Genomic DNA, 23,480 nt, shown 5'->3' on the forward strand with positions numbered 1-23,480 from the left:
TATCCCATTGGCCACGTCTGTTAAGGGATTTCCAGGTATTATAAACTTTTTTCTGCAAAATACAGGACCGTGCTATTTTTGTAAGACATAAGAAGTAAGGGGATACTAAGAAAACATGGAAAGACAGAAGACAGGAGCAAAAGATAATGAAAATGAAATAAAAGAGGAATAGTAAATTATAAACGCACTAAAAATAATTAAACAGAACGGAATGGTAATGAAAATACAAATGAAATGAAAAGGTAAAAATAAATGAAAATAAATACGACAAATGAAGCGTATTAAGAAGAAATGAGCGGGAAAATGTTGTTAAATGTTATGTTTTATTTAACGACGCTCGCAACTGCCGAGGTTATATCAGCGTCGCCGGATGTGCCGGAATTTTGTTCCGCAGGAGTTCTTTTACATGCCAGTAAATCTACTGACATGAGCCTGTCGCATTTAAGCACACTTAAATGCCATCGACCTGGCCCGGGATCGAACCCGCAACCTTGGGCATAGAAGGCCAGCGCTATACCAACTCGCCAACCAGGTTGACATGAACGGGAAAAGGATAAGAAAGAAGAAAGATAGAAAATTAAAAGAAGAAAAAAGGAAAAGAAAAAACCAAGAAAGAAAGAAAGAAAAGACTTTGCAGAAGGAAAACTGAACATGAAAGAAGGAAAGAGAGAAAGGGGAAACAAACATAGAAAAATTCCGAAATATTCTTAAATTCGTGCAGGGAGTATCTATTCTTTTAATATAAGTGAATAAAATGAAGATAAACATTTCACTTGACATAACTGAGCAAAAGCACCGAGAAATGTGTAACGACATCTATGTAAAGTATATTTTGATCCTTGACGAAGTTTGTAGAGCTCATAAGCTTTTCCTAATGACAATGCAGTTGAAAAGCCTCGCAAATCAGGATAGCGAGCAACTACGGCTGAAAATACTTTGTGAGCAAAATTACTTATCAACTGACTACGGTAAACATCGAGATAAAGGCAGATTCCATCATTATTTTCCCCGAAGTTACAAATGTTGGACGTGTAACCAGGGCGCTAGTCCTTCACTATTCGTATACCATTCCGCAATGACGTAAGTAAAAAGAACCTGTAACTTTTCTTATTCTTGAAATGACATCTATAAGCCGATATCATTTTATAAATGTAATTATAAATCGGCTTTGTGATTTTGATAAGATCACGCCTTGTATCAATAACAGTATAATATAGGTAAGTTAATATAATAATTGTTTTCTAAAAAAATGTAGATGGATTAAAAACACCTACAGTGACATAAAACTTTATATAATAACAGAATATATATTATGCTGCGAACACGTATGAAACTGAATACTCTGTCTTATAAACGTATAGAATTTACGTTTTTGAAGTAATTCAAACAGATATGTCTTAAATTTTCGTTTGAAGAAATTTCTCTTTGCAAACGCGTTCAAATAATATTTTGTTCAAAATAATTTTTGGAACTATGCATATCCTACGATCTGTAGTATTTAATTTGTCGTTTCACTATATTATGAAAATCAAAGAGAAAATCATTTACAACCACTTAAATCTTCATTCTGTATATTTGAGAAATAATTTAATTTATTTTAAGTGGCCTATCTACTTGGCTTACGTATAAATTTTCTCTTTAGATTTTTTATGTAGCCTAAGAACTAGAACTATAAAGTGTTCGGCGCGATTTAGGATTGGAGAGCGGGACTAATTCATCGAGATTACTTTCTGACGTGAATTAGAATCCCTCTTGGGCCGATTACCTGGTTTCCGAGATTTTACCAAACTGTAAAGTGAATGTTAAATAATTCCATGCAGAATCTTCGATCTCACCTTGACAAATTATCGTTTCGATATTAGTAGATAACCGTAGAATTCATTCAGTGGCGTTAGATAACTACAAACTATACAATTTTATTATATACAGGCGTTCTTAAAACACTTCATTTTCAGTCGCATCTGCCCTTCATGAAATGATTGCAATTTCTATTCTTCTAGGACTCTGGACTTGGAGAAGCCACCGACATGCAAGGAACAACCGAGGACCATCAGTCGTTTCAGAGAAGTGTTGCCCCAGGTATGAAAGATTTTAATAATAATAATTTATTGAAACAAAAATACACGCTTTATATTATAGTGGAGCCCGAATAAAAGCATTGCTCTTATTCGGAAGTCAGTTCAATAAATGCAAATATTTACGAAGCCTACACATATCAATTAACTTGTCTTAAAATATTTTTGTGAAGATAAAATGTTGAACAAATTATTAATTATAATTATTATTAGTATTATAATTACTAATTAGTAAAGAATAAACATAATAAATAAAATGCAGTATAAACAAAGTGGAATGCTTTTAACATTCTGTATGAAAATGTAGAAATAGTTTTTTTCTTAAAAAAATGCGGGGAATTAGAACAAATAATCAAAGTAATAAAAAGCTGTAACTCAAAATCGTTCACACTTGTGTAACCTTCTAGAAACAATGGCGTTCAGCAAATATTGAACTTCCGTTGATCCAAATTAATCTGTGCGGCAATAATAAGAGCCTTACACAAACAGTTGAACTGAGGAGCTTGTCTTCAACCAAACTAACACGTGAAATAGTAACTCTCTTTTGTGCCACGATCGTTAAATAATAATGGACTTTTTCTACATTCTAATGGCATATAAGCAGTTTCTTTTATCGTTACTGGATAATTTTACAAGGAAAATTCACTAACTCCAGAAATACAAACTATTATAACATTTTAATAATGCCTTCATACTGGCTACTCTTCCTACAAGAGTGTATGTATATCATAATGATTTTCATTAGTTTTTCATCACCACCACCACCACCATCATCATCATCATGATCATCATCATCATCATGATCATCATGATCATCATCATCATCATCATCATCATCATCATATGCTTCCATTTTCAAACCGTTCCGCTCACTAAGTAACTCCTTCCCACTTTCTTTTAGGGTGACGACATTTTGTCGTCCTCTTTGTTGGTACTGCAAAACAATTTTATTTATTCGGATTTGTACCATTTCATTTATTTATTATTTTATTTTACAAGCGAAAAGTTCTTGAGCCCACTAAAATGTGATAAAAACATCACAAGAGAAGAAAATAAACTTAACCAGGAAAAGTGACTTACAGAAAAAGACTATAAGAAAGGTTACGAATATCTAAAATTATTAGGCATAGATAACTGATGAAACTTTTGTAATAAAAGAACATTTCGACGAAATATTCAGCACTGAGCAGGAAAGGTCCCCTTAGCTTCTTGCAGTAGCAGTAGCAGTAGCAGTAGCAGTAGCAGTAGCAGTAGCAGTAGCAGTAGCAGTAGCAGTAGCAGTAGCAGTAGCAGTAGCAGTAGTAGTAGTAGTAGTAGTAGTAGTAGTAGTAGTAGCAGTAGCAGTAGCAGTAGCAGTAGCAGCAGCAGCAGCAGCAGCAGCAGCAGCAGCAGCAGCAGCAGTAGCAGTAGCAGTAGCAGTAGCAGTAGCAGTAGTAGTAGTAGCAGCAGTAGCAGCAGTAGTAGTAGTAGTAATATAAAATAATATTATTATTATTATTATTATTATTATTATTATTATTATTATTTGATTATATGTTTCATTTAGGAAATTTTCAACTTCAGAGATTCTTCAGTTATATATATATATATATATATATATATATATATATAATTTGAACTGGTAATGAAAATTACGGAAAAACGGCTGAACGGATTTTAATTAATGACCCCTCATTTTGAAGCTTGGAACCCAAAGTTTTTCAGAAAAATAGTAGTTTTCAGTGAAATGTCAATTTTCCTACATCATTTTCCTATTTTCCAGAATCCATCTTTCGTGAGTTTTGAGAATTAATTAATTGCATTTCAGAATAAAAGAAAACACACACTACAATAAACAATAGACTATTACACGAAGGCCATGACCTACAGGATTGCTAACATACTTAGAGTTCAGATGGATCACATTCTTTCACATCATAATGCCAATATGTCGATCTTCATTTGTGTAATTTTTTGATAACGTATAAAAATAATTTACAGGTCTGATTGTCTTGTCTGTAGTTTTCCGAGTACAGCTGTGTATTCGATATTAAGAACTACAAAACTTAAGAATGTTTGGTGACATTATTACCATTAAAATGGAATATTTTTATAGTTAATGCAACACATAATGGTATACTGATGATATGAAAGTGAAATCTTTTGGGGCCTTATGTAGACGCAGAGAAAGAAGATTTTATATTAGATCTTCATTTCTATAATATACTGAGTAACGCCGATATATATATTACTGAAAACTATAAAACTTACGTAACAGCGTGGTCGATCGACGGATGTTGCGTCAACATTTGTTAGAAATGCCTACAACATCGACATCAACGTGAAGTTTCGATTTTATGCACGAGAACGTATAATCTCATAAACTTCTTTCCATCTGACTGTAGATATTTGAAGAGAAGTAATATAATGATAACGAGATACTAAGGTTATTGTTATGAACTTAACACTACTTTTATTAAACTTGTAGGATATGTGGAAATCAAACCACAGTATAGAGAACATATCCCTATACTGTGATCAAACACTTGTTTTCTTCCTGCTCACAAGGAAGTAATGCCATTGTTTAAAACTTCTGTCGTACGTAATTTAGACGTATAATGGATTAACAATTGACCCTCACTATTTTTCCCGCCAAGAGAGTACCTCCTTCTTCTAGCTATGCCTCCGTCTTTCAGCTGCTGTCTATAGTAGTCGTGACAGCAGGTTGCAACTTACACGCTTGGCCAACTTATTATGAGACATAATTATTTGGAAGTGTACGTCAGATTTACGTATCAATAGTATTAATAGAAAATTTTCTGTTAGTGCAGTTTATTTATTTCCTTAAGTGTGTTCTTTCTAACAAAGTAACACTGGATGAAAACTTACGTGGTCATCGACACTACTCTGCAGATCATAGATGAAAGTTCAGATGATGATGCTGATGATGACGCTGAAGGCAATGTAGAGGTTGAATATGAAACATGTGACAATGACAAGCATCTAAGATACATTAGGAGAGATTCAGAATCACGTAGAAAGCAAGCGAATGGAGAAAGACAAAAAACAAGAAAACAGGAAGAAAAGAAAAGAAAAGGAAAGGAAAATAGAAGAGAAGAGAAGAGAAGAGAAGAGAAGAGAAGAGAAGAGAAGAGAAGAGAAGAGAAGAGGGTATGAACGCAGAGAGCAGAGGGCATGAGGGCAGAGGGCATGAGGACAGAGGGCATGAGAGCATGAGGGCAGAGGACATGAGGGTATGAGGGCATGAGAGCATGAGGGCATGAGGGCAGAGGGCAGGAGGGCATGAGGGCAGAGGGCATGAGGACATGAGGGCAAGAGGGCAAGAGGGTATTAGGGCAGAGGGCATGAGGGCAGAGGGCATGAGGGTATGAGGGCAGAGGGCATGAGGGTATGAGGGCATGAGAGTTATGAGGGCATGAGAACATGAGGACATGAGGGCATGAGGGCAGAGGGCATTAGAGCATGAGGGCCAGAGGGCAGAGGGCAAAGGGAAGAGGGCAGAGGGCAGAGGGGAGGATATTTTGATAGCTCTAACCTACAATCCACTATATCGTGAAATAGCTATTGCTTCACTCCCACATGTAAAACCGACTGATCGTTCTGACATTGTTACTTGCGTTTTCGCATTGGAACTCAAGAACTGAAGATGTGTAGGTTAAATAAAAATTATTTAGCATGAAGAAATACATTCAGAGGGATAGGCCTATGTTTCATTATTATGGAAGCAAATAACTTCCAAAATGACTGGTATTCTTCATTGGAAATAAATTTGAAAAAATTTAATTTGAACTTCTAATGAACTTAGTTAGCAGCATTTGCTGCACAAGCCACTAGTTTATAATAGAAAATGGTTTTGAAGAATTTCTCAGTGATACAGTACAACATATTTTATCTGGAAAGGTCCGCGCTTGTTCTGTCCCGTTCTATGGAACAAACGCAGGTATTGATTCGTATCGTGGGAAAGAGTAAGATTTTCCACAAGTAAATGCGGTGAAAAATGATTATGAGAAAAGATTTTTTAATGTTCGGGCATCGGACGCAAGTCTTAAGTTAAATCAGTTTCAAGAAGAAGGCAATGTCTCTAATTGAAGAATCTCATCCCCTCCCGGAATAAGGATGTAATCAACAAATCTATAATCTACGTTTCTCAAGAAAAGAAAATTACTTCAGTGGCATATTTCGTTAAGCATATATTTACTAGCAGAACCATTTGACTAATCAAGGATACAAGTTTATTCAGCTATTGGATGCAATCATTTATTCTTATAAATGTATGAATTTATTTACACTGCAAATGGATACGCTAAACACCCGGTGACAGTGGTAACTTAATTACACACAATAATTACAATATAATCATAGTTAAAATAATCTAATCAATAAGTGAACCTAATTTTCCATTACAATCTATATATATGACATTCGCATGTACGTATATTATGTTGGTACTGATATTATTTCACTATTTTCACATCACTCTCATCTCGCTTACTGCACTGGCACTGTGATACATTTCACTGACACTTTAGAACACATTTCACTGACACTATAGAACATATTTCACTGACACTTTAGAACATATTTCACTGACACTACAGAACATATTTCACTGACACTTTAGAACACATTTCACTGACATTATAGAACATATTTCACTGACACTTTAGAATACATTTCATTGACACTATAAATTTTCACTGATTGAAAATATTCACTGCCACTGCAAATCATAACTACACTGACACAACACGCTTCACTGATACAACAAACAGTTCCGTATTCTTAGCTCGGGCTTCCGGTGGATGATCAGCGAACTAACGTTTTTTGTATTCATATACCAGTGTTAGCGATATGATAAATATGAATCCTGTACAAGTAACCAGTCGATAGCCGGGGCTAGCGAAATGTCTATGAATAGCAGTACCCTTACATTCGTAGCGTGGGCTAGCGAAATGTCTATGAATAGCAGTACTCTTACATTCTTACTATTCCGTAGAATCATTCTTATAAATATTGTATTAACCTAAAATTGCTAGTTTAAGACCCTCTTAAAAGCTATTTTAAACTAATTTACAATTCAAACCAAAGGAATAACTCGTCAGAATAAGTAAATACATTTCACCTTAATTTATGTAATGTAACGTATATTTTGTAACATTTACGCTTTATGCACAACTTTTTAAGTTATTTTTAAATCTTCATAAGGAAGGAAAGCCCTCAAATCCACTGCAGGGAGGTATAAATGAATGCTTCAAAATTACTTTTTCCACCTAAGTCACATATGTCACTAATTTTATGTTACATTCCTTTTTCCGGGAAGGTCTTCAATTATACGTTGTAATTTATCCAAACAATGTAGTGATATTCCCGTTTGTAATTGTTTGTTTTCTTTAATACAATTCGAAAAAAACGAACGTAAATGTAATCATTTATTGTGCAACCAAATAAGATCGACTTTCGACTTATGGAATATATAGGCCTACATATAAAACAATTTTCTATAATACCAAAAAGTCAGATATCTGACTGAAATTATAATTTCACTATTTAAACATACAATATATGCAATTAATTCAAATTCGTATTTTTGCCTATGTTTTATTTAAGTCACTTAAATTTCTGAAAACATGACATTAAAAAAAGACCATGATTTCAATAGTAAAATACAAACAAAATAATAGCAGAATTTCATCTGTGGAAAATTAATTCTTGCCAAATTCAGTCACTAACTGTCGCAAAACAACTATCTCAGCTTTGTTTTTTTTTTTTCGACCTTTTTACGTCTTCACTTGTGTAATACTATAGTTATGCTAACTACAGGCACTGCGGCTATATTATTTGTTCTGTTGCGTTGAATGGGGGAAGCATGTAACACAAGTGCTCAGAAGTCAAGACAGATGCAAAGAAAAATTCTTGTAAGACGCGTAAGAAATCTGCAGTAGGTTCTCGAATAGACTACGGGTACACCATAAAAATATATGTTCATAAGCAGAAAAGAGAAAATAAATGCAACAATAAGTGGAACATTGCCTAAGAAATGACCAATAGACCGATGAATGCAAAAAAAAAAAAAATGAAAAAATAAAAGTTGGCTATATTAGTTCGTGATGAAGTGAAACGAGTTTGTATTGCAGCCTGCATCGTCTGTGATGTCTGAGCGAAAAAATTATATTTCATCAACTTCTGATTATAAGTGAAACAGACACTGGCGATTCCGATTATCGGCCAGAAGATATGCAGGAGAAGCAAGCGACTACGATGTGAGTCACAGTATCATGTTTACATGGTTCCGCGTACTGCTAGAAGTTTCACCCTGTTAATGTCAGATGTTCGCCGTTGCCCTAGAGCAGTAGGTATCACCTTGTTGCATGCATGTCGAGGTGTATGATATGAATAATGTAAGGTATAAATTTACAAACATAGACATATTTTGTATTTTTCCTGGGATTTTGGTCAATAAAAACATCACAGAATTTGTATTAATTATTTTTTTTAGAAATGGTCCAATTTAAAACGTAGATTTAAACTGAGGATGTATTATTTTACCTATACTGAAAACACATATTTGTGTAGAACAATGAGAAACCATCAGGAAACATCCAGCATAAATCGAAACAGCTTCCTTCCTTTCAAATTATTGAAAGCTCGTTTTGGGAGATCCAGTAACCAACAGTAACGTTGAAGCAGAACTGTAAACATGCATTCTTTTGTGAATATTTGATTCGCGAAAAATGGAACTTTTGTGACTTACAGCATTTAAATCTTTCAGGTAAGGGAAAAGTGACTCCGAATTATATTGTCAACCTACTTTGCTTTTACGTCGTTTGTAGCAAGAAGTCTAAGAGGCGCCATGGACATACAGTTTCATCTTTCGAGTGGCCTGAACAGTTGAACTCAGAAACGCGACGTGTGTTTGTTCGAAATGTTGGGCTGTGGGAATTCCGACAGGCCGTAGTGTTCGACAGGCGTGACTGACGTTTAGGGCAGGAGAGGGACGGTCGGCAGATATAATGTAAAATGTATATAAGAAATCTATAATTAAGTAGATACTAGCCCATCAGACACAGTATCTTCATGTCGAAGGATCGTGTGGCGCCTTGATAATCTATCTGCAGATTCAAGTCTTTCAATGATCGAGGGTTCGAACACGACATAGACATTCTCATTCCACTATTGTCCCATAATCTCCGAATGACGAACTCTTCCGTCTTTGGTTAGCTTTGGAGAAATAATTGGATGCTAAATAAAAAATTGTTACTTCAATAAATGATCACATTGCTTCAAGTTTTCATGGAGGTAGTGTAAAATTAATCTACCTCTTCAATAATAATAATTTATGGTGATGATGGTAGGTTCTGGCGATAAGTGCTGCCAACCTGATTGTGGTGAACGTAGCAGTGGCACTCTTCTTGTCTACCCTCGTCATCGCTGAAGTGTACAATCCTAACGCCAACTCCACGGACCATGAAAGCAACTCTACCCTCGAGGATGGCCTTCGCATGGACGCCAAACAAGCATCCTGGTTTGGTAAGAGAAAAGAAAATTGATATCGCATAATCTTCTTCACATCTCGTAAACTTCAGAATGATTCATAGCTTCTCAAGAGCGTGTACCGGTCCCACTCCACCCTTCACCGCTTAACTTTCTCGGGCCAGCCGTTCCGCACTGCCGTCATACTACCTGGGACGGTCTGCATAAGAACTCTCTGTATTCTGGGATATAAGATTATTGAATTATCTGAAACTCTTAATTTCTTTCGGAAACTGTTATAGACGATAAATCACACTCTACGGACCCGCCCCTATACAGTATAATCGAAATGCAATCTTGTATTTGTGTGTGTGTGTTGTTGTTGTTGTTTTAGTCAACTGTCCGAAGACAGATCTAAACCTCAAAAGTGATACCAAGAAGTCACCACTTAAGAGGTAATTAGCCAAGAGATAATGGGGTAGGGTGGCCAGTGTATATACATATAAATGTCAAATTATACAGCATACTTAAATTCTGTCGCACTTTACACGCCATAAATTCTTATTCAAATAATTATCTGATAGAATATTTCGTGTTTCCATTACTCTTTCAATTTACGTTCCACAATGTTCTAGGTATGTTTCGTTTTCTTCTCTCTGAGTACCTCCTCAAATACCTATCTGCTTACGCCATCTGCTTGGATCCGATTCCCTGTTAATTTTTTCTCCTAATTGTTTCTTAGAATAGTTTTTTCTTTTATTTGAATATTTCTAATTTTATAAAATAAAGTTAATTTGCAGCACCTTCTCAAAAAAATTATTTTCTCCAGAGTTTAATTTATTCTTTATTGTTTCATTCAGTGTCTGAATTTCTGCGCCACATTTCATACAACTTTTAATAATCGTCTTGAAACACTGGTTTTTTCCTTTCTATGTAATACTAATATTCCTTAAGAGACAATGTTGCTTCCTTGTAAGAATTTTTCCTTCATTAATGTTATCGTTTATATCACTAAAATCAGTACCATCCTTATTAAACTGACATACTCAATTACTCAAATATGCCTGTTTACAAAATTTACATGTTTTATAATTCCCATTTCCGTCACGAAATCTATTCCAGTTCCAGTGCCATATACCTGGGTAGTGGTTTTTCTCCACATGTACTTCAAAGCTTCCCTAACACAATATTAATATATAAATTTAAATAGAATTGAAGAAATAAAACCCTTCAAGCTTATTAGGCCTATAAAACTTCAGAAATAATGTTCTATTTTTACTGAATTGGTACTATTTTCATTTAAGCCTTTATTGCGTTCATAACACTTGAATTTTTATTGCCAACTTCTAAGATTCCCATAATTTGTTAACTGGGACATTACCATATGTCATTTTAAGGTCTTCGTTGAAAATAAGAAATAATTACTGTTATGATGAAGACTTTCCGTTTCTATTTTCAAATACGACCTTTATTACGTCTGTAACAGTTGAATTTATATTGTTAACTTTTCAGAGTTCCCATAATTTATTACCTGGAACATTGCTATATGCCTTTTATAATAATCTATGTTTAAAATAAGAAATAATGACTGTTATGATCAAGACTTTTCCTTAGCTGAAAATATTTAATCAGGTTATTCAGCATTAAAAACTCATAAGCAACATTAAATGGTAGCATGGTAAGTACAGTACAATCCCACCGCGTAAGTTATTGCAGGACAGATACGAAAGGAATTATAAAGTCAACTTATATAGAAGGTTGCTATAGCTCCAACTCAGACACTTTTAGATAGTAGCACTATCGGTGCCACTTGAGTTACAAAAAGTTTCACGAACGTAACTCATAATTTATCACAAGACGTGGGACACTCAGTCTTAGTACCTTACGTAAGAAACTTATGCTAAGTATTTTATCGCCATTAAAAATGCATTACTCTTAGTCGAACCTTGGAGCCAACGGCCAGTTTGTTAACAGCAAATTCACCGAGGGCAACCAATTTTTCGATTAGTTTTCACCATCAAACAGCTAATAAATATGTCTCTGTTTAATTGAAACCCACAGTAATGTTAATTTGCGTAACTTGTGGGCCTACGGAGGGTGCACCTACGCATTGAAAGGTTTGGACTAGTGATATTTCGAATAAACATGTTCTCAATCTTCCCTACCATTCTCCAGAACGGTTGTCGTGATTTCTTCTGTTAATAAAGGTTATTAATCACTATTACATTTTTACTACTCATACTACTTTTGACCAATAAAACGGTACGAAAGGACGTGTTTCAACCAATCATAGTTCTTTATCGCTACAATTTTATTACATCCCTAGCATTTGTTTATTTTTATCACTTTCCCAGCATTTGTTTGCTTTTATCACTTCCCTAACATTTGTTTCTTTGTTTGCAAATATTTCAAACTGCAAATTCTTTACGGTACTATAAAATATGCTTACCAATCGTCATTTGTTTACCGCATAGATAGTCAGCTGAAAATGGCGGATCTGTTCAAACGTTTTGGTGAAGCTAACATTAGTGAAATAGAGTTTTAGTAAGTCAATTAATAGCCTACCTATTTTATTGTATTAGAGTGCTTTATTTCTTCTAATCTTTTTATGCTTTCTTCTGTTTTTATCACCTCCCTACCATTTGTTTGCCAACATTTCAAACTGCTTATTCTTTATGGTACTATAAAACATGCTTTGCGATCGTTCATTTGTTTACCGCATAGACAGTCAGCTGAAAATGGCGGCTCCGGTCAAATGTTTTGGTGAAGCTAACATTAATGACATAGAATTTTAGTAAGCCATTAATATTTTATTGTATTAGAGTACCGGTACTTTATTTCTTCCAATTTTTATATAAATAAATAAATAAATAAATAAATAAATAAATAAATAAATAAATAAATAAATAAATAAATAAATAAATAAATAAGCCCACTACATCTCATTAGGGCAAAGGCCTCCTGCATCAAGCAGAGTGAGCTCTCCTTATACTCGTCTGGGGGCTAATCCGTCCACTTTCCGTCACTTAGGGTCTGTCCATCTTCTTCCGAGCATCTGCCATGTTGTCCTGCATGTCGGCGTTCTTGTCCACTGTCTACTAGCTTCCCCTCTGAAGAAGTCGCTCCATCGGGCCCTCGGTCTTTCCCCTGTCCTCTTCCCCGTTCTTGGATCCCACATGGTTGTCACGTACGCCCATCTCGACGTGTTCAATCTGCTCACGTGGCCTCCCCACTTCCACTTCAGTCGCTGAGTTGCCATCACGACATCTTGTAGGCCTGTCATCTTCCTTATTGTTGTTGCTGGCACTTTATCTCTGAGAGATATTTTGGTGATACTACGTTCCATTTTTCGCTGGAGTTTTTCTTTTTCTGTGAGCGACCATGTTCGGCACCCATAGAGTAGCGTGGGTATTATACAGTGCTCGAGTACTTGTTTTTTGATGTTCAAGTCTTGGAACTTGTCTTCAAAAATAAATTTCATGCTCCAGTACTTTCTCCAAGCTAAGGCTATTCTCCTGTTGATTTCTGTAGGACATGCGTTCTCAAATGACATCATCTGCCCAAGGTAGATGTAATCTTTCACGTATTCTAGGGTTTTCCCGTTCACTTGTATTTGTGTTTCCGTTCCCTTCGTCATCAATTTTGTCTTCCTTAGGTTCGTGAGTAGCCCCGCTTCTCTGCTCACGTTGTTCAGTTCTTCAAGCATGTTCGTCAATTCTCTAACTGATCTTGCGAACAAGACGATATCGTCTGCAAAGCGTAGATTTTATAGCATCCTTCCGTTTCTGTTGATGCCGAGATTTTCCCATTTGAGCTTCCGGAACAAGTCCTCTAGGAGGCTGGTGAACAGCTTTGGCGAGATCGAGTCTCCCTGCTTTACTCCTCGTTGTAGCGGAAATTTATCTTTATATACTTTCTTCTAATCGTGTAATAGTCAATTAAATCCCACTCGAGTTTTGATTTTGCTCTAGATAAATCAAAACCTCTAATGAGATTACCGTTGATAAAATGCGCATCTAGATACTGATTTTCGCTTTAAAAATTAATTTATATCGATGAGGGGACCTTTTATATAGAGATAAAGTACCTACTTAATTGGATCAACTCTTTATTACTTCTTAAGAAATTGAAACCGTAAGCAGTTTTAGCAAGTAAAACACAAGAATACAACCTTGAAAGCGAATCACTTGCCGAAGTAGTCAACAGTACAGCTTGTACAGTCAGTGTATAGCTAAAGTTATAATTCAAACCTAATTGAACCATACCACACAGTATAGATTCATATTCTAAATCGGAATTGCTCTCGGTAAACGTCCACATTATCCACATGCTCAACATCAGGCCTCTAGCTAATATTGATCGGAGAGAGAATGACTGTTACCAATAAAATACAAGTCGTGAATAATACGTGACGAAAGAAGTAGTAATATATTCATATTTTGCGGCAAAATATTTACCATATGTTATATAGGACCAGATGTTTTTAATTTTCCTACATTTTGTTGTAACCACAAGTCCTTGAAACTTTGAGAATACCTTGAGTTCATAAGCCATTGCAGTAGCATTAGACCACCAGGCTGATGATAGTGATAATGATATTGTTTGATTCATCAGGAAGCCTACCTTTCTTCTGCCAGCCGCTGGGAAGCCTAGCGTCCGGACCAATCATCCAACTCCTAGGCCGCAGAAGAGCTCTGACTCTCATAAACATCCCGTACTTTTTGGGTTGCATCCTGGTCGGCACGGCCCCCTCCGTTGGCGTACTTTTCTTGGCGAACGTGGTGATGGGCACGACCGTGGGCTTCACAGAGGCGCCCATCAACAGCTACTTCGGCGAGATCTGTCAGCCAGAGTTACGCAGCATCCTGGCGGGCAGTGCAGGCATCTACTACCAAGTCGGCATGTTTCTGCTGTTTGTGTTAGGAGGTCTCACCGACTGGCGCACCACGGCGCTCATCCTGTCTGCCATGCCCTTGATCACCATGCTCCTGCTCTGCAAAGTGAGTTACATACATGCTTTCAAAAGTAGCTCTTAGTAATGGACCCAACACATAGCTTTCCCTTTCCTTGCCTATCCGATAATAAAGACCGTATGTAGCTCCTGTAGCTTCCAAACGTTGTACGTTTGTTTGTTTCTGTTTCTGTGATACAGGGGGAAAAAACGCAGAAGTCTTCCATTATTTCTAACACTGTGGATATCTTAAGTTTGTGTAATATACGTAACTATACTCAATCCTATAGTGAATCGTTTCTCAAACTTTTTTGAAGTAGGGAGCACTTTTTTAAGTCAGAACGGTTTCGCGGACCACCTTACCCTTGTTCCCTTCGAAAGCAAATTTATCGTTTTTGTAGCATATTTTAACACACCAGTATACTTATATTTTAAAACAGAATTAATGAATTAAAATTAATTTAATGTAATTAGTATTAACTAATTAAGCTAATGTTAATAGAAGAAAATTCATTTTCGTTTTTTTTTTATAATTCAAGGTATTAGAGTTAAATAATCTATAATTAATTAACTAAAACAAATAAATGTTGGTGCTCACATTAATGAGATGGATAAGCCTGCCGATTCTTGCACAGTTGTTCTATACTTGGACGTATGCTGGTAAACTTAAGTCGGAGATCGTCACATACATCGAGTCGATTTCGGTAGCCTACTTTGTTTTTATTAGAGTTAGTGATGAAATCCTGTTCTCACACAGATACGTAGAAGAAAACTGAATTATAATCTCTAAAGAGTCCGGTGTCATTCGAGAGTTCAATTAACTGTTCTCTTTCACTCAGTGAAAGTTTGTTATTTTCAATATCGCAATAAAAGGGATCACGATCCCATGAAAATTCGTCATATTTACTTGGAAAATAAGTTTCAAATTGACCTCAGAGTTGTATTATTGGTGTACGACGTACAGTTGTGTATAAAGTGCAAAGTTGTGTATAAAGTGCAAATTAAAATTAAGGTGACATTTAACATTTAATTTTTTAAGGTGACATGTATTTATTTAGCCTGACGAGTTACTCCCTTGGTTTGAATTGTAAATTATTTAAAAATAGCGTGTAAGAGGGCCTTAGACTAGAAATTATTAGCTTAAATGTAGTTCTGTTTATAAGTATGCATAAGGTTGTAATTATTTGTCTTATTTGAACTGTTGTATCAGTGAAGCGAGGTGAGTCAGTGAAGTTATGGTTTTACAGTGCAGTGAATAGTTCCAATCAGTGATAATTTATAGCGTCAATGAAATGTGTTCTATAGTGTCAGTGAAATGTGTCTTAATGTAACAGTGAAATGCGTCATAGTGCCACTACAGTGAGTGAGATGAGAGCAAAGTGAAAGACTATTGAAACTTATGTAGGACCTATACATATGTAGGTTGTATTGTAAAATTAGGTATTTTATGTTTTATTATTAATTGTAATTATTGTGTTAAATTGTATTGTGTATTCTTATTGTATTGTGTATATAATTGTATTGTGTATTGTATAATTGTATTATGTATTGTAATTTTATTGTGTATTGTTTATATTGTGTATACCACTGCCGCCGGGTGCTTGCCACTTGCAGTGTAAATAAATACACAAGTACGTGACCACTTCAATGTGCACACTGGGTGTCGGCAAAACTATTAAGAAAGTCATAAATACATGAAAAGGCTCGGTCCTCCGTTATGAGTTCTGGTGGTTCCTGGCTGGGTTATAAGCGCCAGATGTGCAGGCTAGAAAAATACGTTCATAGTGCTTTAAATCCCTATTTTGTTGTTGAGAGTAGAGTGGGAAGTCGCTATACAGGTAGGGTAATAAATTTCATTAAATGTCAGTATTGGGAGAAAAAGTGAAAGGCGATTGTTATGTGTCATTTCCAAATTCTGAGATTTTCAGCTATTGCGTGACACGCAATTCGTTTGAATTTTATGTTTTCTTCTGTCTTTTTTGAAGGACCACAAAGGCAGACCTCGAGGACCACAGGTGGTCCGCGGACCATAGTTTGAGAAACGCTGCTATAGTGCAATTGTTTCCAAGCTTTTTGAAGGCGCGACCCATTTTTGGACGAGACTTCTGTATGCGACCTCCTCCCCCTCTACGAACTAGTAGGGCACTTACGGTCGCTTTGGGACATCTTGACAAGCTAAGGAAAAATGTTAATTTGATTTTCCTTGTTTGTATCGAGAGTTGTGACTTTTCCTACTTGTACGATATCAATAAAAATTAAAAAATAAATTTAAATTTCTTAAGATTTGTTGAATGGAAGATGTGTAGTTCCATACACGCAGGCAGACACACACAGAGAAAAATAGAAAGACGGACAAAGTGACACTAAAAAGCTCTATGAAGGATTGCGAACGCTCCTAAGATCCAAAAAAAGATCACAAGCTAAATCGACACAGGTCCAGATTTTCCGAAAACATAGAGTCGAAATCTCCCCGAAACCCGAAACAAAGATAATTCTTTTGTAGAATAATCACTTTGGCGCCTTTACTAACCTCTAAAATGTATATACAATAATTTGTGCATCTACTAATATCACGCATGTCCAGTCCAAGTACAATGAACTAAAGATTATATCTTATATTAAATGTCATGATCGAAAAGGAAAGTGTAACTCGCATGTATTGTGTTTATTGCCTTCTGTGAACGTAAAACAAAAGTTCAAGCCACGAGATTCACTTACATAGAGATTACAAACATAGTCAACACAGATCCCATATACAGTAGAACCCCGATTATCCGTTACTCTATTAACCGATTGGTGGATTATCAGCCGTCTTTCTCTCGCTTTTTTCTGAAAAAATATATCACACTTTTTTCTGCAGAAATATGTTAACTACTTTACATTGTATTAGCACGTTATTTTTTAGATAGTGTTATTACAAGCTGTTTTCCTTTCACAGTATGGTCTCCTGTTCGAATTTTTGTACTGTATAACTTCTGCATAAAATCTCTTCCACGGGTGTCAAAAGAAATCTTGTTGTGCTAAGTATAAAAAAGGGTAACAAATTGAGTGGTTTGGGGAAAGAGAAACTGTGGCTCACTCGCATCAGAATACGAGATTGAAGTGTATAAAGTGTGTAAATCTACAACACGAGACCTCTAATATTAATATATTTCCAGAGACAATCATTACAAGGAGTTTCCTTGGCCCTTAAAACCCATAGTTGACAACCAGATATAAATTAGTGAAATAAATTAGTTAACTTCTCAGCCACTACCTAGCGTGTTAAATGGGAGACTATGAACGAAATTAAGAAAGTGGAAATATTATTCACAAAATTTACGAAAATCTTTTATGATACCGATTATCCTATTGTTTTCGATTAACCGTTCAGTCCACTCCATTCATTACCATGGATAATAGAGGTTCTACTGTAGTTCGAACTGTTTTCACTATAAACAGTACACACAATAGCTACTTTTATTAAAAGTGTCGAAATCTCCCAGAATGGCTGTAACCCCACTCGAAAAATACAGATCCCTGTAAAATCGAATACAGCGATAACTTTACTCAAAATAAGTGAAAACCACCGAAAGAACAATCAAAATAGAAACATATAGTGCAACAATTTAATTAAATATTACATGAACATCATTTCTAGTAACCTATTTTGCTGATATTTTCGAACTCTTAAAAACACTTTGAATAGTACGAGTTTGCAAGGCCAAGATGTGAACATAATAACAGCCAGGGATAAAGATTTATAACAAAACTTGATTTCTTGCCTACACCAATTAAAAAAATTCGTGGAAAATTTAGCTACGTGTGTATCTAGGATTGCTTCGACATAGGTAGCAAAGAGTTAATACTTAATGATTTTTTAGGTGCCTGAGTCTCCGATCTGGCTGATAGCACAAGGACGAATAAAGGACGCAGAAGCCGCTCTATGTTGGCTCCGAGGATGGGTGGAACCTAGCGCTGTGCAAGAAGAATTGGAAAAACTAATACAATATTACGACAGTGTAGTAGAGTTATCCAACCAGGACAACGGGGAAGTGAAGAAACGTCCTTCCGACGTTAGTCCCGAGCTGGCAGGTCTTTTGCCAACCAACGACATTCAAATGCCGGCGGATGAGAAACAAACTTGTGAGGTAACATCTCATCGGCCAAAATCAACCAGAAGCGTTGGAAGTAAGGTCCTGGAGATGGGCAAGTTAATTCTGCAGCCAGAGTCTCTCCGACCTCTGACGCTGATTTTTCTGTTCTTCACTTTCTACGGGTTCGGAGGCATGCCTTCCATCAGGCCATTCTTAGTCATGGTTCTCGACGGGTTCTACTTACCAATTGAAACAAAATGGGCAACGGTAAGAACATAATTTTTATATTTGTCAAAATACATCCTTTTCATTATAAGTATTGAACTCGTTTTCAAACATGTCAGCCATTCCATCCTTTATGTCATCTTTCGAAACTGATACTGCCTTTTGTGACGAAAAGTTTCTGAAGATCTTGACTATTCTGTTTCCTTTTCATATATGATATGCTATGGATAATTGATATGTTACTTCTGATTGTAGAATTCCACTGCTAATTTGCTCTTACATATAATATAAAATAAAAGTCTCATTATTTATTTCATAATTAATTATACAATTCATTTCCAAAGTATATATGGAAGAATACCTCTGACTGACGTTCTGGCTGATATGTACACCTGTGAAAAAGAAGTGACCTCACTCGTGAACAGCGAATATATTCTAAGTCCACTTCAGATCACGGTGATGTTACATGATGCATGCGCTTGTAGATGCGCACATGAAGCAGTTTCGGAACTATGATATTTAAGCAGGATTCATTCAATATCTGCATCTCGTAGAGCAGCGGTAGAGTGCTCGCTTAATGATTCGAAGGTTGTGAGTTCGAGCCTTGTTAAAGTAATAATTCATTTTATTATCGTTCGTTAGCGATGTAAATACGAGTAATATTCAAGTTATCATTGTATTCTGTTATCGTTCTTTAGCGATGTAAATAATATTCAAGTTATCATTTTTATTCTGTTAGTGTTCTTTAGCTACATAAATAATATAGGCCTACATTTAATGTTAGGTTTGGAACAATACAGCTGCATAATACGAGTGTTAGTATTTTCTTCTTATATTATTACATTATAGGCCTACTATCCTGTAACACAATAAAATGATAAGGAGTGACAAGGATTTGAACCTGACGTTGACATATAAATACCGATGTTCTTCCGATTGAGCTACGGCATTTTGTTGGTATTGATGTAATGCAAATCATTTTCAGAAACACTACAACTTAACGTTTATTTAAATTATATTCTGAATATATTTTGATGATATGAAAAGGTTACGTTTATGACAATAATATTATTTTGCAGTTGTAGTAGCAGATGCAGCAGCAGTTGTATTTGTAACTATAACCAAAGCAATAATAATGGCGTATTGTGCGAATACAGTTCAATGCAGTCTTTCGAAAAGAAATTACAGGTCTGAGATCGAGATTATGAACTAAATATATATATATATATATATATATATATATATATATATATACATACACACACACTAATATGTAGTGCTATTTATATTATTATTTTATAGTTTAAGAATATGTATATTATCAACAGTAATCTCACTAGAGGTTTTGAGTTTATCGATAAATCTGCTCGTGTTCCACTCGCAGATTTATCTAGGGAAAATCAAAACTCGAGTGGGATTTAATTGACTATTACACGGTTAGAAGAAAGTATATAAAGATTAGAAGTAACGAAGTACTCCAATACAATAAAATATTAATTGACTAATTAAAATACAACTGTCTTCAAATGTATTATTGTACCATCTCAACATTATAAATATTACGCTAGATGCATGCTAGATGGCAGTAGTGTGTTATGATTAGCTGTTATCTTGCTATCAGTTGTGCCAACTATGGAATCTTTATTGAACTCTGTAGACGATTACTAGCAATGCCTTCTCGATCTAGATCACGATGGCAGTGTTACTAGCCAAGAAGGCTTTGTTGATTCAGTTTCATTTTTATTAAAACAGTTGCATTCCACTTAAATTATCCGAATCCCAGTAATCAACGTCACTTGGCAGATGATTTTCAATAAATCTTAGTATTAAACAATCTCTGATACATGACTATCCATAATATCATATAGCAGAAGCTATAACATAACCTAAATAAAGTGTTAGGAAAGTTTTAATTAACGACGATGACATAAAAAATAAACACGAATAATTTTAAAAGGAATAATTATTGAATGTACAATTTTCAAATTTGGATATTTTAGTGGTTGGTGATTCAGTTGATGTTATATTGGACGTGTGCGTAGAAGAAGTGGAACTCGTTGATGTAGGCCTACATGATGTATTCCTCAACTTATTCAGGATTTCCGAATGGTGCTCTTCATTTATTTGTAAATAGGATTTCAGGGAAGATGCATAGGTATGACCAGTGATCTTTATTAATTCTTGTTCTTGAATGCCAATGCGAGTCAAATTTGAAACTGCTGTGCATCGACTGGAGTGGTTTGTAATTTTCTGTTTTTTTTTTTTTTTTTTTTTTTTTTGCGTCCAGACCAGAGCAGTTTGACATACCTCAGTAATCTATGTGGCCTCCCTTGTTCCTAATAACAGCTCTGAAACGATTTGGCATGGATTCCACTAATTTCCCACAAATATTCATTTCTTCATCGCGAAACCATACACCAATGAGGGCAGAAATCATCTTCTCCTTTGTAGAAAAATCCATTTTTTGCATTCTTCTTTTGCAAATTGACCACAAGTTCTCAATGGGTTGATGTCGGGTGAGTTGCCTGGCCAGGGGAGTACCTGAATATTCTTCTTGTTGAAGAATTCTGTAGTTTTTCGAGACGTATGGCATGGTGCCAGGTCTTGTTGGAACACACCTCTGCCATCCGGAAATGATTTTTGCAGCTGGGATACGATTCTGGTTTCCAATAAGTGAATATATTTGTCAGAATTCATCATTCCCTTGATAGGTATTAATGCTCCAGGCCCTTCATGTGTAAAACAACCCCAAAACATTACTTTAGGGGGGTATTTGGGTGCTTGTTGGAGATGAGCTGCTGTTACTTTTTCGGATCCTTTCCGTACGTAAGAAACACGGTGGCCGTGGACCTCGAAATGAGACTCATCGGAAAAAAGTACATTCTTCCAGTTATTCACTGTCCAGTGTTGATGTAATTTTGCCCACATTAAGCGTTTTTTGCACATAACAGGGGTTAGCAGTTGCTTCTTAATAGGCTTACGAGCCCTTCGTTCAGCTTCCAAAAGCCTACGCCGCACTGTTGTGACGTGAATATTCGCCCCAGTGGTAGCCATTAACTCGCGGGTTAAGTCGACAGCAGTTAGTCTAGGATTTAATTTAATTTTCCTGACAATTAAACGATCATCTGCAGGTGAAGTCTTCCTTTTCCGGCCACAGTTTCCTTTTTTCTGGGGTGTGATGGATCCAGTCTCCCTGTATCGTTTTATGATCCAATTAACAGTAGCCAAATCGATGTGACATTCTGCAGCAATTTGCCTCTGTGTCATAGAAGAATGGTCTGCTAATGTTATAATTTTAGACCGTTTTCGTGGAGTTGTATCCATTTGTGAAGACGACAGAATGTACACAGGATTGCAGTATTAAGTCTTAAACACAACTGAAATGCTTATAAGTACAAAACGACAGGCAAAATGTCACATATTATAAAAAAAAATAATAACGACAGACCTTCAACAAATGGAATTACACGTACTACAGATGTCAATTAAAGGGGTATGAGAAGCTGTGAGGCCAACAATGACAGAAAATGTAAAAATATGTCATGTTCGGATTAATTTGCACGCTACTGTATTTCTCTGATGTCATTCACATTCCGGAAGAAAAAGGTATGGAGGAAGACAAACAGTGGAATAAGTTGACAACTGTGAGGGACAACCTTTACAGATTTGTTAAAGCCAAACTTGAATTCAATCCGGATGTGCAAGTCTTTGAAATCTCGACTGAACTCTCTTTAAGTATGCTTACAAAATACGCTCCATTGGTTTCAGTTGATGCTGAGCGGAATTTCTCCGCATATAAGGATCTCCTGAGTTTAAAGCGCCAGCGATATACATTGGAAAACATACAAATGCTGTGTGTAATTCAGTATAACAAGTTGGTCGAAACTCAGTAAATGTCATGTTTACTTCCTCAATACTCATTACTTCATGTTATTTGCTACAGTGTTGAATAAAGAATGTTAATCTAACTGGATTAGACGAGAATAAAGGCGATTTAACAGCACCTTTTTTGTATACATTTTCATAAACTTTACTTCCCTTTTGCAACCATAATTTTGTACCTTGAAATCCGTTCCTTAATGATGATTAAGCGAAAACTAGATTTCAATGAGTTTAAAAATATTTTGGTAATAATCTCATTCTTAATCCATTTACGTCGTTAGGAGACTGATTAGTGCATACAAATATAGCATGATATCCTCGGTCGGTAAGGAAAGTTATTCTCCTGTATATGGGGAGTGCAGATGCTGAGTACAGGGTGTTGTTATTCTGCAGGTTGTCATCGCAGCGACTGGGTTCCTGAGCATTGTGGTGCTGATCGCAATAGTAAACAGATTAGGGAAGCGAATGATCGCCCTGACCAGCACAGCTACCTGCTCCGCGTGCTGTCTGCTGCTTGGACTCTACTCCTTCCTCTTCATTGTGCCGGCAACCCGCACAGGCGATCAATCCTACCTGGTCGCAACGTGGCTGCCTCTCTTACTCTTCGCCATTTTATCTTTCGCCAATACCATTCAAGGGCAGATTCCATGGCTCTTGGTCGCCGAGGCTTTTCCGTTCAGGTGAAGTATAAAAGCAGCACTTGACAAAGTGGCACATATTTCCCAGTATTCAGTATACAGAGTGAACTATAAGCAATGTCGTTAATTTCAGGGGGTTATTCTTTGAGATATTTCAAGCAAA

At 35.9% G+C, this 23,480-nt stretch overlaps 1 protein-coding gene across 2 annotated transcripts in view; it reads left to right on the forward strand.

The window, feature by feature from the left end:
* The first annotated feature begins 925 nt into the window (after positions 1-925).
* Positions 926-23,480, forward strand: part of LOC138705947 (facilitated trehalose transporter Tret1-like) — a 256,949-nt gene continuing 234,394 nt past the window's right edge. For both annotated transcript variants that reach the window (XR_011333865.1, XM_069834756.1), the window contains exons 1-6: positions 926-1,080; positions 2,001-2,079; positions 9,428-9,602; positions 14,160-14,545; positions 18,360-18,839; positions 23,073-23,359. Coding sequence is in view for 1 of the 2 variants with exons in the window: in XM_069834756.1 (XP_069690857.1) it covers positions 1,076-1,080; positions 2,001-2,079; positions 9,428-9,602; positions 14,160-14,545; positions 18,360-18,839; positions 23,073-23,359 (1,412 nt within the window). In the remaining variant the exon portion in view is untranslated. The remainder of the gene's footprint in view (positions 1,081-2,000; positions 2,080-9,427; positions 9,603-14,159; positions 14,546-18,359; positions 18,840-23,072; positions 23,360-23,480) is intronic.

This window comes from Periplaneta americana, chromosome 9, assembly GCF_040183065.1.
Source record: "Periplaneta americana isolate PAMFEO1 chromosome 9, P.americana_PAMFEO1_priV1, whole genome shotgun sequence".
Classification (NCBI taxonomy): Eukaryota; Metazoa; Arthropoda; class Insecta; order Blattodea; family Blattidae; genus Periplaneta; species Periplaneta americana.